Below are 12,711 nucleotides of genomic sequence, written 5' to 3'. Positions count from 1 at the left end.
CACGAGGGCAACCAAGATGTCGACCGCGGGGAGGGGGTTCGGAGCTGTCAGCCGCAAGGTGCCAAATCCTGGTAGTGAGCTCTTGCTTGCCTCTGATGGAGCTGAACGGCACTCGCTATCCTGGTGGCACTCGGTCCATTGTTTGTCGGGGTTCATGGTGGGTTAGATAAAGCGGAAACGATACGAGAGGATCATGGGACGAACCCCCATAACCAGGAATCACCTCCCCAATCACATCCTGGTGTATGAGCCTCCCATTTCGCTTGATCTGTTCGTAGAAGTCCGTCACCCAACGCAAATGGTATTCATCGCCCAAGTCGGTGAACAGCTGATGGATAATTCTTGGTCACGCACGTTCTCCGAGTGGTTGAACGGCGAGTACATACTGGTCACTATCGATGGCAGCGACGAGTATGCCGCCTCTGAACTTCCGGGAGACCCCGATCCCAGCTTTATCAACGGCGTACCGCGCGACGGCGACGGCCTTCGCATCCGTCGCGTAGGATTGCACGAAAGATGCTTCGAGGGACTTGGTCGAAGAGGACCTTCGCCTTCGGCGATGTCGATCCAGTCATCGAGGGCCGTCGGCTTTGGCTTCCTGGCACGAGGGGGCGAGGTTTTCGCGGAGGTGGGCGCCGTCGGCGAGGCTGCCGTACCAGAACGACTTTGCTGGAGGGAGCGGGGAGAATCTTGGGTTCGAACCAGAAGTTGACGACCTGGTTGTCAGTATCATTGGATCTTGTAAGGATTTCCTGGGATGAGGGAGATGAAAGAGGAATGTTCTCGGTGCCTTCCCATGGATGAGAGGGGAGGCTTGATGACGTCATCTGTCTTCACATGCAGGGACGGATTGATTCTCGAGAGAAAAATATTAGGCATTAACACTATTACACTTTGCTTATCGGACTCCATTCGAATCTCCATTCAATCATCGCTTGCAGCTTGCCCAAAGCGGCGATCAAGCCCGTGCTGGGCTCATTGATATAGGACGATCCACTGCCTGATTAACACAGGAAACACCAAAAAGAACCAGACATACTCTTCTGCACCAATGAAGGCCTCTCGGTCGGGTTGAAATACTGGATAGTCTTGCTACCCAGAGCAAATCGCACTGACTTGCAAGACCGCTTTGAGACCTCTCCCCGAGGCTCGTTTATAGAGGGCAGTGTTGGCAACTCAACGACATCGCGGCGAGACGGGCGTGGCAAAGAATGGCATTCTCTTAGATGGCTTTCTTGCTCTGCGTCCGGCTGCAACTCCATCTGAGAGAAAAGCATTGTGCAAAGGATCGTTTTATGCATGTGAAGGATGAAACCAACAGCGGGCCAGCCTTATAATGGATTTCGCCGTAGCTCGCATCCGAGAGAGAACCTAGCTCTGGGTGAGTCCCATGGTTCAAGCTCTCGATACGAGGTGACAGCTGTCATAGAGCTCAAGCTTTCCCCGCCTGGAAGTAACCCACAAGGTTGTTTCGGCTGTCATTGCCAAACTCTGCTGCCTCTCTCTGTGTGCTCTTTGGCCAAGCCTGGCCCTGACGGGTCCAGATGCCGTGCCATACACCCTCTGGCCTGGACTTTTGCTCCTACCACTGATGTCGAGTTCCACTTTTTCTAGCTTTTGGATTTTGCAGCTTACGCAAGAGCCAGCGCTGAGCACACTCTCTATTTCTGTCCAGGGTATGACCGCTACACTGATTATCGGGAGAAGACGTAGATTTTCTGCTCGATCGGTAACTTCCGATATATCCAGCCAGTCATCTCTTTTCCCCATTCCGATCGATCCAAGTTTTACAGCATACTTATACCTAGCTCTACAGATATGACCGCACTGGCAAGCGTCGTCAATGAACATTCTGTCTTGCCGAAAACCTCATGAAGAATCTATCGACCCGCAATGAGCCAGGCTACAACTACGACCTTTCCGACCCCGCTGCCCAACTCTGACGAAAACGACTACTCGCTACAGCACCTCCCCAGAGGCCATCAGCAACCAATCTCCAAGACGTGTATCTCGACTTTTCCAGGGGGCATTGACGGCTGGACACCGTCTTCTCAAGGAATACCTGTGTATCCGTTCGTGAGCACTACATCTCCAGGGGAAATTGAGAGTCCTTGTGAGTTCATAAATTACGAAGGCTTCTATGCCAATGTATGTCCACCGGCGCGAGATCCTGCTACAGGCTAACAAACCAGCCCTTATTACAAAACATACAAAACGATGACTTTCTCGCCATCCCATACCGTCCCTACTTTGGGTCCCCCATTGAAGACTCCGAATCCACAACCACCACCATGCCCGACCTCAAATTCGATCCCCACTCCATACAAATGGGCCAGCCTCGCCCACCACTTCCCTATCCATACGGCCCCCTTTCACTGGAAAAGCCAAGCCTAGAAGGCCCCAACCCCAACATCTTCGCCCCGCGAGCTCCCATCGGCCCCCGCCGAAGCTCAGCCCCCAGCCTCAACATCCGCGAGATGGAGCGCGAGCGCAGCCAAAAGCTCAAGCACCAGAACCGACGAGCCTCCCACAACGTCGTCGAGAAGCGGTACCGCGAGAATCTAAACCGGAAATTCCACATGCTGGAGTGCATCGTCAACAAGGGGGCCGAGCCGTACGCGTGCTCGCCTTGTTCGTCACCGCGGTCCTCGCCGTCATCGATTGCCTCCAAAAAAGGCAATACTACTTTTTCGACGTCTGCTTCCGCACGAAGGCAGTATACGTCACCGAAAGCGTCGATTATAGATAGTGCGCTCCGATATATTGAGGACTTGCGGAAAGAGAACTTTGCGTTGAAGGGTAGGCTTGTTCTTTTCGAGACATCGTCCAATCCTTGTTTGAGGGGGCATCCTCAGGGGCAGGTTGGGGTTCAGCGGTATGACCATGACCAAGACTGCGATAGTGAGGATGAGGAGGTGAACTGCGTTAAGTCGGAGGACCAGCAGTAATTTGGCTCGAATATACCGTCTTGCTCGCTTCTCTCGCTATATGCCGGACCGTCCTTTTCATTGCTACCTCGGAGATACGGAGTGTGGATAATGTGTATGAAAAGTTTCAATTCTTTAAACCCCAATTTTTCATCCTGTCTTTCTTATGCTGATACCTTTCCTTTTTTCCTCGCCTTGTTCTTTCCTAGACAATCTTCTGTTTCCTCTCACTCCTATTCCTCTATCCCACGTCTTCGTTCTTGTCCATATTCTCTTTTCTTCCTATCTCTCCATCCGACGTCTTCCTTCCTGTCCATATTCTGTTTTTCTTCCCATTGTTCTTATTTCATCAACTAGGACATACTGAGATATAATCGCGAAGATGAAGCGGCATTACAACAGAAGAACACGCTTAAGGCAATACCAGTAGATCATCAATACATTGCAGCAACGACAGGGAAATGCCAAATGGCAAAACAGAACAAACAACCAAGAGACGCCAAAGCAACGGAAGAGATCGCAATCCACCTAGAATGAGACAATAACCAGCGATAATAGAAATGTATGAAGCAATCCAGTCCTAATAGCCAATCAAGAGTATCACACTTCTTTTCCATGGCCATCCCATAAATTTCCGGCGCCAGGAGAGTCCACCTGCACATGATCTGACACCGGCTTGATAGGGTAGGTGATATTAGGGCTCTGACTCAGTTGCCCTAATCCAAAACTCAGCGAAGGAGTTGCGAGTCACGATGATCCTTTGCACGTTGCTAGATGTAGCGTTCCTATTCGAGCCTGGCCTGCATTGCTCTGCCAGCGTAGAGTAGATAGTGGCTTGGCCTGCGCGGACGCCGAGCGGGAGTGCCGGGGATGGCTCGCACGTGGGGGCGCCGAAAGCTGCTGAGCAGCCAGAGCTGGAGGGCTTCTAGAATCTCCCAACCAGATCTGCTGTTCCCCTGGTGTGGCGTCATGCACGATGCCGCGCCATTCGTGGGGGTTGTTTGGAGGACATATAAATTTAGGCCTGCTCCATTCCCTCACGGCTAGAGACCTGTTACGGTCTCTCATCCTCATCCATCATGATCACCAAGAGCTTCGTCTGGGGCATACTGCCCGTCCTCGCCGCAGCCGCCAACTCAACCTTCGACTACAACGCCCTCAGCCTCCGAACCGTCGGCGCCCGCAACACATTAGTGCGGCCCCCCGCCCAGTCCATCCCACCATAACACTAACCAAATCCCAGGACTGGCGCATCTGGCTCGAACACCACAACGAGCCCATCTCCTTCTGGCACGACATCCCCCTCCACCCCTCCCAAGACAAGCAGATAATAAACTTCATCGTCGAGATCCCCCGCCACACCGACGGCAAGATCGAGATCGCGCGCTCCGAGCCCCTGAACCCGATCTTCCACGACGCCCGCGACGGCCGTCCCCGCTACGTCGAGAGCGTCTGGCCGCACAAGTCGTATCCCTTCGTGTACGGCTCCATCCCGCAGACCTGGGAGAGCCCGAACTTCAACCATAGCTTTACGGATGCGCCGGGGGACAATGACCCCGTTGACCTGTTTGATATCGGGCAGGATCCTGGGTTCGTTGGGCAGGTGAAGCGGGTTAAGGTTCTGGGGGCGCTGGCGCTGAGGGATGGCGGGGAGACGGATTGGAAGGTCCTTGGGATTGACGTTGATGATCCGATTGCGTCGTTGGTCGATGGTGGGCTTTTTACTCTTTCCCTTTTTCCGTCTCCTGGAGCAGAGATGCTGATGGGTATGTTAGACTTCAACGATGTCGACAAGTACCGCCCCGGTCTAATTGATTCCTACCGCGACTGGTTCACTGTACAGTTACACCCCCGTTCCATTGTCCGTCTCCACCAAAACCCTAACCCATAAACAGTACTACAAAGTCCCACGCGGCGACGCCCTAATCCCCATCGTCAACAACACCTACGTAAACGCCACCTTCGCAACGTCCATCATCGCGCAAAGCCACACCTACTGGCTCGACCTGGTCAAGGGAGCCGTCGACTCCAACGAAATCAACTACAACCAGACATCCCGCCCGGATATCCCGGGCAGCTTTGTCTCCAGGTACAATGCCACCGCGCACCTGGGGCTTCCGGCGCAGTCGGATGAGTTGCCGGCGCAGCCGAAGCTTGAACGGTATGAGCAGTGGTTTTATCTTGATGGGGGGTATGGGGTTATTGGGGAGAATGTTGTTTGAGATGTGTTGTTTGGAGCTCATGGAAGCTGGACCTTTGTGAGTCGGGGGTTCAGGGCTGTCAGTAGCTTAGAAGTCATTGAGTGAATCCATTCCCATAGAGAATTCCAGACGGAGTCAAAGTGTCAAGACTCGCACTAGCAAGCGCATTCCCTAAGTACATTGATATCAACCTTTACTCATACATCATACATAGAACCATTCAATCACCCAACAAAACAAAATCACAAATCAAACACCAAAGCACTCTCAAGCCCTTCCATCAATACCGCCGCTTTTCCAGCCACACCCCTCGCCTCCTCCCCAATCCCCATATCCCCACCCGCAGCCCGAAACCCATCCTTCCAAAACCGCCACCGATGCAAACTAAGCCCGCCCTCCCCTGTATACAACGGACCAGGCTCCCCAGGCGTGTAGTCTTCGCTGACGTAGCTAATAGCCTTGAATAATTCCTGCCCGCTCCAAAAGATATACTGCGCAGCAGCAAGAATGCATTGGTCCTTCTCTCCGGGAAAGGGGTCCTCAATTTCCGCCTCAAAGGCACTCCACATAGCGGATATAGCCCAAGCAGGGGTATAAGGAATGATATGGCACGCATCAAGGTGGGCGTAGAATGCATTGAGATTTGGCCATTCATTCAACAATTCGTCGTTTGGGCCTGTGTGTTTCGAAATCAGAGAGGTCGAACTTTAATGGAAAGCGGAATTGAGGAGACTAGGTAGCTACGCATACCAGTGACAGAATCCCGTAAGGACTCTTTGAAGCGCTGGCCCCTGTATCTCATTCCCTGCAAATGCATTAGACAAAGTAAGTTAGGTCTGAACAGGCGCTACGTACATCCCCGGACGGACTCTTATCAAGAAACTTCTCCGCCGATATAAGCTGCTCGACCAATTGCGCGAGCTTCAGCTGCGACGGATGCGAATACGGGATCTGCGATGCAACCTCGATGATGATATCGCCTGCAGACCAGATCTCGGTGGACTCAGGCGCGTTTTCAGGAAGGAGGGCGAGGATTTCTCGGACTGCTTGGTGGAGCGGTTTCGTTGATTCAGGCTGTAGGAAGTCGTTTAGGACTGCGAAGACCGCTTCCTGGCTGTATGGGCTTGTTCTGGCGTGATTATCGCCGGGCGGTTTTGTTGGCTTTGGCTTTGGCTTTGTGAAGAGTTCTCTCAACAAAGCCAGGGCGCCTTTTTGCTTGGGGGGCTCGATGGTTTCCTCCTTCGCGGTCTCTGGGACCTCCAGGTAAGCGTCTATGTTGAGCTTTAGAGACATGTTGACAATGGATGAGAAGTTGAATGAGGGTGAAAGTGAAATAGAGAACTTGAAATAGAGAAAGTGAAATAGAGAAAGTGAAATAGAGAAGTGGAAGGAGGATGCACTTGCCGCTGCTGCTTCCGCCGAGGCTGACTCGCTTCTGTATTAGCGAACCATTCCCCCGGGACGAGCCTGGGAGGTCACTATTTATGCTCAGCGCCTACGCTCATCCTGTCAGAGAAAATGACTGGTTTGGATTGAACACCGCGATCCAGAAGCGCCCGCACTATGTCGCTTGACTGCGCAAGGTTTCAGGTGTCGTCTAGAATACGGTCTTACCTATTCTATTTTGAGAACTTCAATATCAAAAAGTGCCCAAGCTGTTCACTTGGAATCGCTCTCAACCACTCAAATCTATTGGTCATGTATATGCGGCGCCAAAAGAGACCGCCCTTACTTACATAGGTTGGGAGATGCTCGCCCATAAAAGGGAGTGTGATTTCTCACAGCTTCTGGATGTATTCATCACCCATTCGAGCCAGTGTCTCCTTCCCTTCCTGCAGATACACCCCCATCTGGCCTCCAAACAGCAGCCATGTGCTTCTCGGACCGGTCACAGAAGAAGTCCGAGACCCCCTTGGCACCAGCACCAGCACCAGCGCCAACACCGGTGCCAGTGCCAGTGCCAGTACCAACGCCAACAAAGCAGGTCCCTGTTGTACGATCAAAGCTGTCTCCTCTGCTACCTGCCCAAGATGGCTTCGCCTAACCTTGTTATGGAAACAGGCATACCGGATAGACCGCGGCCGAGACGAGTTCGATCCAAGTCCATACCATATCCGAACGCGGTCCAGCATCCAGCGCCATCTGGACGCTTCCCCTCCACCGACTGAGAAGAGTCAGAGGAAAAACAACAAGCGGTTTCCAAAGAAATACAGAGACGATGGACAGATCAATCCCAAGCTTTTCAAGCAGGGGAGCTACTATGAGTATCCGACGATGTCGTGGCCTTACAATAGCCAGAATGCAAAGGGCCAAGGATATCGCATGGTCAATGGTGTGCGAGACGAAGTGGAGGTTGGCTTTACCCGGACTATCACCGACAGGAACAAGAATATCCAGGGTGTCATCTATCATCCCAAGTGGAGCAGGAGAGGGTTTGTGCGCGCGGAGACGATGTATTCTGCGGGGGCTGTTTGATATAGTATGACATAGGGTTGGGAGGATGGAAGAGCTGGACTCTTTTTCTGTATGGTGGTGGTGTAAGCTTTTTGGTTTCATATAGAGATCAAGCCACTCTATTGCTTCTCGCGTATCGTCAGATTCCGCACTTGCGCGAGCACGTACATACGGAGTAGTGGGTTGTGCCGCTCGCCTTTCGCCGAAGAAGGAACCGGATATGTTGCCCCCGTGGTGATACCCAATCCGCAGGAGGCATCCTCGAACTAATTCCGACCGGTGGAGCTAGTCCAGCTCATTATTGGTGTCAGCGTGTATACTGTATAGCTGTTCGCCTAGAGCCGTGCGGACTACTCCGTAGTCCGCCTCGTTGGAGTGCTCACCTAAGATCTTAGCGCAACAGTCCAGTATATTAGCGAGGGATTTCCGCTCCGGCCAGGCAAAAACAGAGCGAATGTCCCCCGTGACGCCAGGGCTCTTCATAACAGACGCTGGCCCGCCTAAAAGGTTCGTACCACTCCAACTCAGCCTGAGACGCCGCTAACTGAAAGCAAGATGTCTGCCTTCAGCCCAATCCCCGCGTACACCCTCGGCGTTCTTTCCATCGGCCTTGGAGCAAACAGTTTCCTGCGTCCGTCGGAAGAATACGAGCGGTTCGGTCTCCCGCGTGACTCCCCTGCGTCGCCGTTGATGTACATCAAGGCGATCCGGGAATCGACGTACGGGGTCGCTCTCATCGCGTTGCAGTACCAGGGGCACGAGGACGCGCTGACCACTGTTGCAGCGGTTGTCTCGCTGGCGGCTCTCGCAGATGGATTCTTGGTGAGAGCGCATGGTGGGACGTTGAGGGGGATGGGAAGGCTTGGGGGCACTGGACGTTTTTCGCAGTTGCGGCGGGGTGGGCGTGGTGGAGGAGTTGGTTTGTCTGACGGGATCAGGGAGAGGAATCGGGGGACGTTTTCCTTGCAGTTGGTGCCGCTGCTGGGAATCATGCCAAATGGTGAAAAGACAAACTGCAAGTGAAAGAGAATTCGGCCAGTTTCTGTGCTGCTGTGCAAAGGCTTGGTGGCTGTCACATTCAGTCTTGCATTCACTTTCCCATCAGCAGGAACACATCTTTATCAACAAACTCTCTCTCTGACTCCATCCATTCTACACATTTTTGCGCTCCCTTATTCTATCTCTCTGCAATTCCCAGTCATTCAACAGCTCAATTTCAAGAATCTAATCCTCATTTATAACGCATCCATAAATCATCACGCCAACTCCCTGACCCCTCCGCTATACAACGCCATCACTCAAAACCCCTCCCTAAACTGAAACGGCTGAAACTCCTTGACAATCTTGCTATACTCCCCCTTGAGCCCCGACTGGGGCACCTTCCAAGCGCCAGCAGCCCTGCGCACCCTCGACACCGTCGCATTAGCCGCAGACCCCAAAACCACCGTCTCCGAGTTCTCGAGATGCCGATCACACGTTCCCCCGGGCAACAGCGCATCGCCCGCCTTGTCCTCGATATAGCTATACTGGTTCAGAATCGCAGTGTACTGCTCCTGCACACCCGGGAATCCACCAGGGACATTCTTGTCGTACACCGCGACGACCGTGTTCTGCGCGACGTTTTCGGCTTGGCTGCTGCGCGCGTAGTCGTCGGGGACGTGGGTGTCGGCGTCGTAGGCGGCGAGGAAGCCTTCGCTTGCTGTTCAACATGTTAGCGGAGCTTTTGATAAGGTGGACGTGGACGCGGACGTACTGCTCAGGTTCTCGCCGAACGCAGCGAAGCCGTCGAGGCCGTGCGCGGACTCGTGGATCATCACGTCGACGTTCCCGCCTGTCGAACCGAAGAAGGCGACGTTGCCGTTGATGGCGAAGGCCGAGTCCGCGCCGGGGAGGAGGAGGATCTGGCGGACCTGGAGGCGAGTTAGCTTGTGCTTGCCTTGTCAATTGGGTTGAAGGGGGAGGGACATACCCAGTCCCGGACCTTCACGGGCAACTTGGAGAATGTCTCAGCGGCCGTTTCGATGGTGGTTTCGACGTCCTTGTGGCGGCAGAAGAGCCAGGGGTCGGCGCACTGCATGTACATCATGTCAGTCCGATCTTCTCCATGCTTCTGGTAAACCTACGTCGTCATATGTAACCTCATACACCTCGAACTCGCTCGCATCGTATCCCTCACCTGCACCGAGGTCCTGGCAGTCCTTGGGGATGTACCCGCTTGCCCAGATGGCGATTTGGCGGTTCACGGTGGGCAGGTTGTTGGCGTTGCCTTCTAGGAGGTAGTCCAGGTTGGAGGTGAGGGCAGGCTTGTCGAGCTGAGCACGCGCAAAGGTCAGGAAGAGCGCCGAGGCCGCGGCGGCAGCGAAGAGGCCTTTCATGCCCTTCATGTTGGACAGAAGTTAGGGTTAGGGTTTGTGGTGAGGAATGATGGTTGAGATGAGCGACTGGAAATGTCAGCTCCAGAGGCCCTCACCTACTTATAACCCGGAAACCAAGCCTAGAATGCCCAACGACGCCAGCCTTGTTTCCGTCCCTTCTTCAGCCGTCTCAGCCCCAGGAACGGGTCCGGCCCCCAAGCTTGGCAGCGCGAGCTAAGCAGGGCTGCTCGCGCCATGACAGGCCCGTTGGCGCGATCGGCATATTGCAGGATGGGGCTGTGGTGCAGGAGCTTCTCCATAGCACGCTGTCTAGCCTCAGCCACCCGGTCATCCTGCAGAAATTGTGCGATGCATCGAAGCATCCCCTCGCTGTGCTGTTTATAGCCACTGATCGGATCTGCAGACGTCATTTGCGACTTGGAAGTCTGAAAGTCACAATTATCTCAGGGAGCCGAACGGCCCCTGCTGATCTTTGTGCTGTTCTTGTCCTCCCAAGGGTAAAACTGTAGCGCCGAGTGGCCTGACCACGGACAAGCAAGCCCAACAATCCCATTCTGAGTACGTATTAGCAATGACATCTGCTAATCTCTTTGAGCCTCACTCCCAGCTTTAGGAGTAAACACCCAATCCTCGAAAAAAAGTCCCATACCGCACCCCGTCCACAAACAGACCATCGTACTTCTCGATCCGCGTCGCCGGACCCTCAGGCTCGCGGTAATACCCATGCACTAGCTTCTTAAGCCGCGGGTCACTCCACATCTTCTCATCGACTTTAGGGCTTGGACTTTGCATCGTCAAGGGGAAGGTTGTATGTGCGGAAGCGCTGCGTCAGCATCATCACCAATCGCATCCCGTAAAGACCCTTTGAAAGAGGAAAATACACACCAAAACCACAATCCAAACCACACATCGGCAATACTAAAGCTAAAGCGCCCAATAAAAACCCCTCATCTCCCTCCCCTTCCGCGCCCAGCCCCAGGTGCTCCCGAACCCGTCTGCCATCATCCCAGATCGTCAAGATCCGACGGATCTCCCCCTCGCACGTTCAAGCAGGGATGTCCCACATATACCGGTACCTCGCGACAAAGCTGATGTGGGATGTGGTCCGTATTCCGAAGCCAGAGTGCATTTCCGCCGCTGCGCTGCGGCGAAACCGCAGGACAACACGAAAGATGATCTGTGCTCCAAGCCTCATCCCTACCGGAGGGGAAACTGATGATAGTCATCACTTTGGCTTTGACGTCCATCCGTAACGAATTTGGTTGTTGGAGTGTATTGTGAAGCATAAATAGGAGCCTTATTCTAACCTCCACCACCGCCGTGAAAATAGTTAACTTTTTCCTTAGAATCATTCATCAGTTATTATCGACCAGGTCATCGAAACCTCTCCTCCGTCCATGATGGCTCCATCTATCCCTTCCGCGCCCGTCGATTCCGAGAAATGCTACAACTGCAACCAGAATAATCCCACCGGCGCGAAGACGTGCGAATTCTGTCATAAACCGCTGACCGGAGGAAGATAAACTTTCCGCGACTGGTGGGATCTCTTAACCCGCTTTTCCCGGCTCGAACTAACATGAACCAGGCTCAACATCCTCACCATGATCAAGTTGTTAAAATGGTTGCTGGTTCTAAAGTGACTACTGTGTTTTGGATACTTGTGAAGCCAGATAATGGAAATAAAGCTACCTACAAAATTCTCATATTAAGATTGCTTTACGGAGTGCCTAACGTATCTTCATAAAGCTTGCTGAGCTTGAAGAAAGTAAAATCCAGGGTCTTGTGCCATCCTACATGGTCGTGATCAAGAGTGAACCCCACATTAGCGAGATTTGATTCAAAGATGTCCGTCCATTCGTAGCGAGAATCATCTGGGACATCAAGATTGAAACCCCCGCTTCGGTACGGTTTGAGAGGAATCCAGAATTTTGGGTAAAACCCAGCTGATTCCCAATCCAAGATTGCCGTGATAGTGCCATCATCTGATATGAGAATATTTGTTGGACCGAGGTCGGCATGATAAAAGTAAAACTTATCCCCAATAGTGGGTAGAGGTTGTGTTGACAGTTTCTGAAAATATCTCTTAGTCGCAGAGCAAGACAGCGGCCCTAACGGGCGAGGTTTCCACGATGGGTGCGATTTCTCAGCGTTCACCGTGAGAAAAGGTTCAAGGACTCCACAACCTGTCGCGGACTGCAAGTTCTCTAAGGTTACTTTAGCAAGGTCGCAGCAATACTGCGCAACAGTGGCGGCGATATGGGATCTTTGCTTTAAAGTAAGAGACTGCCATGCCCTTGCAAGCGTTTGCCCTTTGGCACGCCTTAAAATTAGAAAAGTCCGCCCTAGTTGCTCATCGACCCATGAATAGAGAACCTTAGGAACCGGTATGTGCGGAAATCGAGAGGCCACGAAATCAAGGGTGCTGCTTTCGTTTTCCATTCCCTCAGTCCAAGTTTTAACTTTGCAAATTGCCTTGGTACCAATCCCCCAGACAGCAGATGACATGCCAGCCTGATAGATGAGACTGCTGGCTGCTTGTTGAAAGGACGATGAGTTCATGTTAATTGCCTCGAGGAGATAGTAATGCCCATCACTCTCTTCCCAGGAGGCGACTGCTGTATCTGGTATTCGTCCACTCATGGTTTTCCTGCATTGCATTTTCGAGCCCATCCAATATGCGTCCGAGCCTAGCGTTGAGACCGATAGTTCAATCGGAGGGGAGGGCTTGCTATATTATTGTGTTAGCGCGTCTTC

General features: G+C 52.9%; 7 protein-coding genes across 7 annotated transcripts; 5 read left to right on the top strand and 2 right to left on the bottom strand.

Annotated features, from left to right (window-relative positions):
* Nucleotides 1-193: 193 nt before the first annotated feature.
* Nucleotides 194-712, top strand: DSM5745_08191 (uncharacterized protein; the record flags this gene model as incomplete). Its single annotated transcript, XM_026750207.1, has 1 exon — nt 194-712. The coding sequence occupies one exon, from the start codon at nt 194-196 to the stop codon at nt 710-712; it is 519 nt and encodes a 172-aa protein (XP_026601211.1).
* A 1,181-nt stretch (nt 713-1,893) lies between these two features.
* On the top strand, nt 1,894-2,948 carry DSM5745_08190 (putative bHLH transcription factor; the record flags this gene model as incomplete). The annotated part of the gene is made up of 2 exons (XM_026750206.1): nt 1,894-2,148; nt 2,193-2,948. The coding sequence occupies 2 exons, from the start codon at nt 1,894-1,896 to the stop codon at nt 2,946-2,948; spliced, it is 1,011 nt and encodes a 336-aa protein (XP_026601210.1).
* Nucleotides 2,949-4,006: 1,058 nt separating this feature from the next.
* On the top strand, nt 4,007-5,149 carry DSM5745_08189 (Inorganic pyrophosphatase; the record flags this gene model as incomplete). The annotated part of the gene is made up of 4 exons (XM_026750205.1): nt 4,007-4,120; nt 4,171-4,639; nt 4,703-4,764; nt 4,823-5,149. The coding sequence occupies 4 exons, from the start codon at nt 4,007-4,009 to the stop codon at nt 5,147-5,149; spliced, it is 972 nt and encodes a 323-aa protein (XP_026601209.1).
* A 221-nt stretch (nt 5,150-5,370) lies between these two features.
* DSM5745_08188 (DUF3632 domain-containing protein) lies at nt 5,371-6,421 on the bottom strand (the record flags this gene model as incomplete). Its single annotated transcript, XM_026750204.1, has 3 exons — nt 5,371-5,804; nt 5,879-5,933; nt 5,984-6,421. 3 exons carry the CDS (start codon nt 6,419-6,421, stop codon nt 5,371-5,373), a joined length of 927 nt encoding a protein of 308 aa, XP_026601208.1.
* Nucleotides 6,422-6,998: 577 nt separating this feature from the next.
* On the top strand, nt 6,999-7,603 carry DSM5745_08187 (uncharacterized protein; the record flags this gene model as incomplete). Its single annotated transcript, XM_026750203.1, has 2 exons — nt 6,999-7,121; nt 7,190-7,603. The coding sequence occupies 2 exons, from the start codon at nt 6,999-7,001 to the stop codon at nt 7,601-7,603; spliced, it is 537 nt and encodes a 178-aa protein (XP_026601207.1).
* A 534-nt stretch (nt 7,604-8,137) lies between these two features.
* Nucleotides 8,138-8,605, top strand: DSM5745_08186 (DUF4267 domain-containing protein; the record flags this gene model as incomplete). Its single annotated transcript, XM_026750202.1, has 1 exon — nt 8,138-8,605. The coding sequence occupies one exon, from the start codon at nt 8,138-8,140 to the stop codon at nt 8,603-8,605; it is 468 nt and encodes a 155-aa protein (XP_026601206.1).
* Nucleotides 8,606-8,880: 275 nt separating this feature from the next.
* DSM5745_08185 (uncharacterized protein) lies at nt 8,881-9,966 on the bottom strand (the record flags this gene model as incomplete). The annotated part of the gene is made up of 4 exons (XM_026750201.1): nt 8,881-9,281; nt 9,336-9,492; nt 9,552-9,653; nt 9,706-9,966. 4 exons carry the CDS (start codon nt 9,964-9,966, stop codon nt 8,881-8,883), a joined length of 921 nt encoding a protein of 306 aa, XP_026601205.1.
* Nucleotides 9,967-12,711: the final 2,745 nt, after the last annotated feature.

This window comes from Aspergillus mulundensis, assembly GCF_003369625.1.
Source record: "Aspergillus mulundensis strain DSM 5745 chromosome Unknown scaffold_9, whole genome shotgun sequence".
Taxonomy (NCBI): domain Eukaryota; kingdom Fungi; phylum Ascomycota; class Eurotiomycetes; order Eurotiales; family Aspergillaceae; genus Aspergillus; species Aspergillus mulundensis.
Note: the sequence above shows the minus strand (reverse complement) of the source record. Positions and strands in the feature narration are given on the sequence as shown.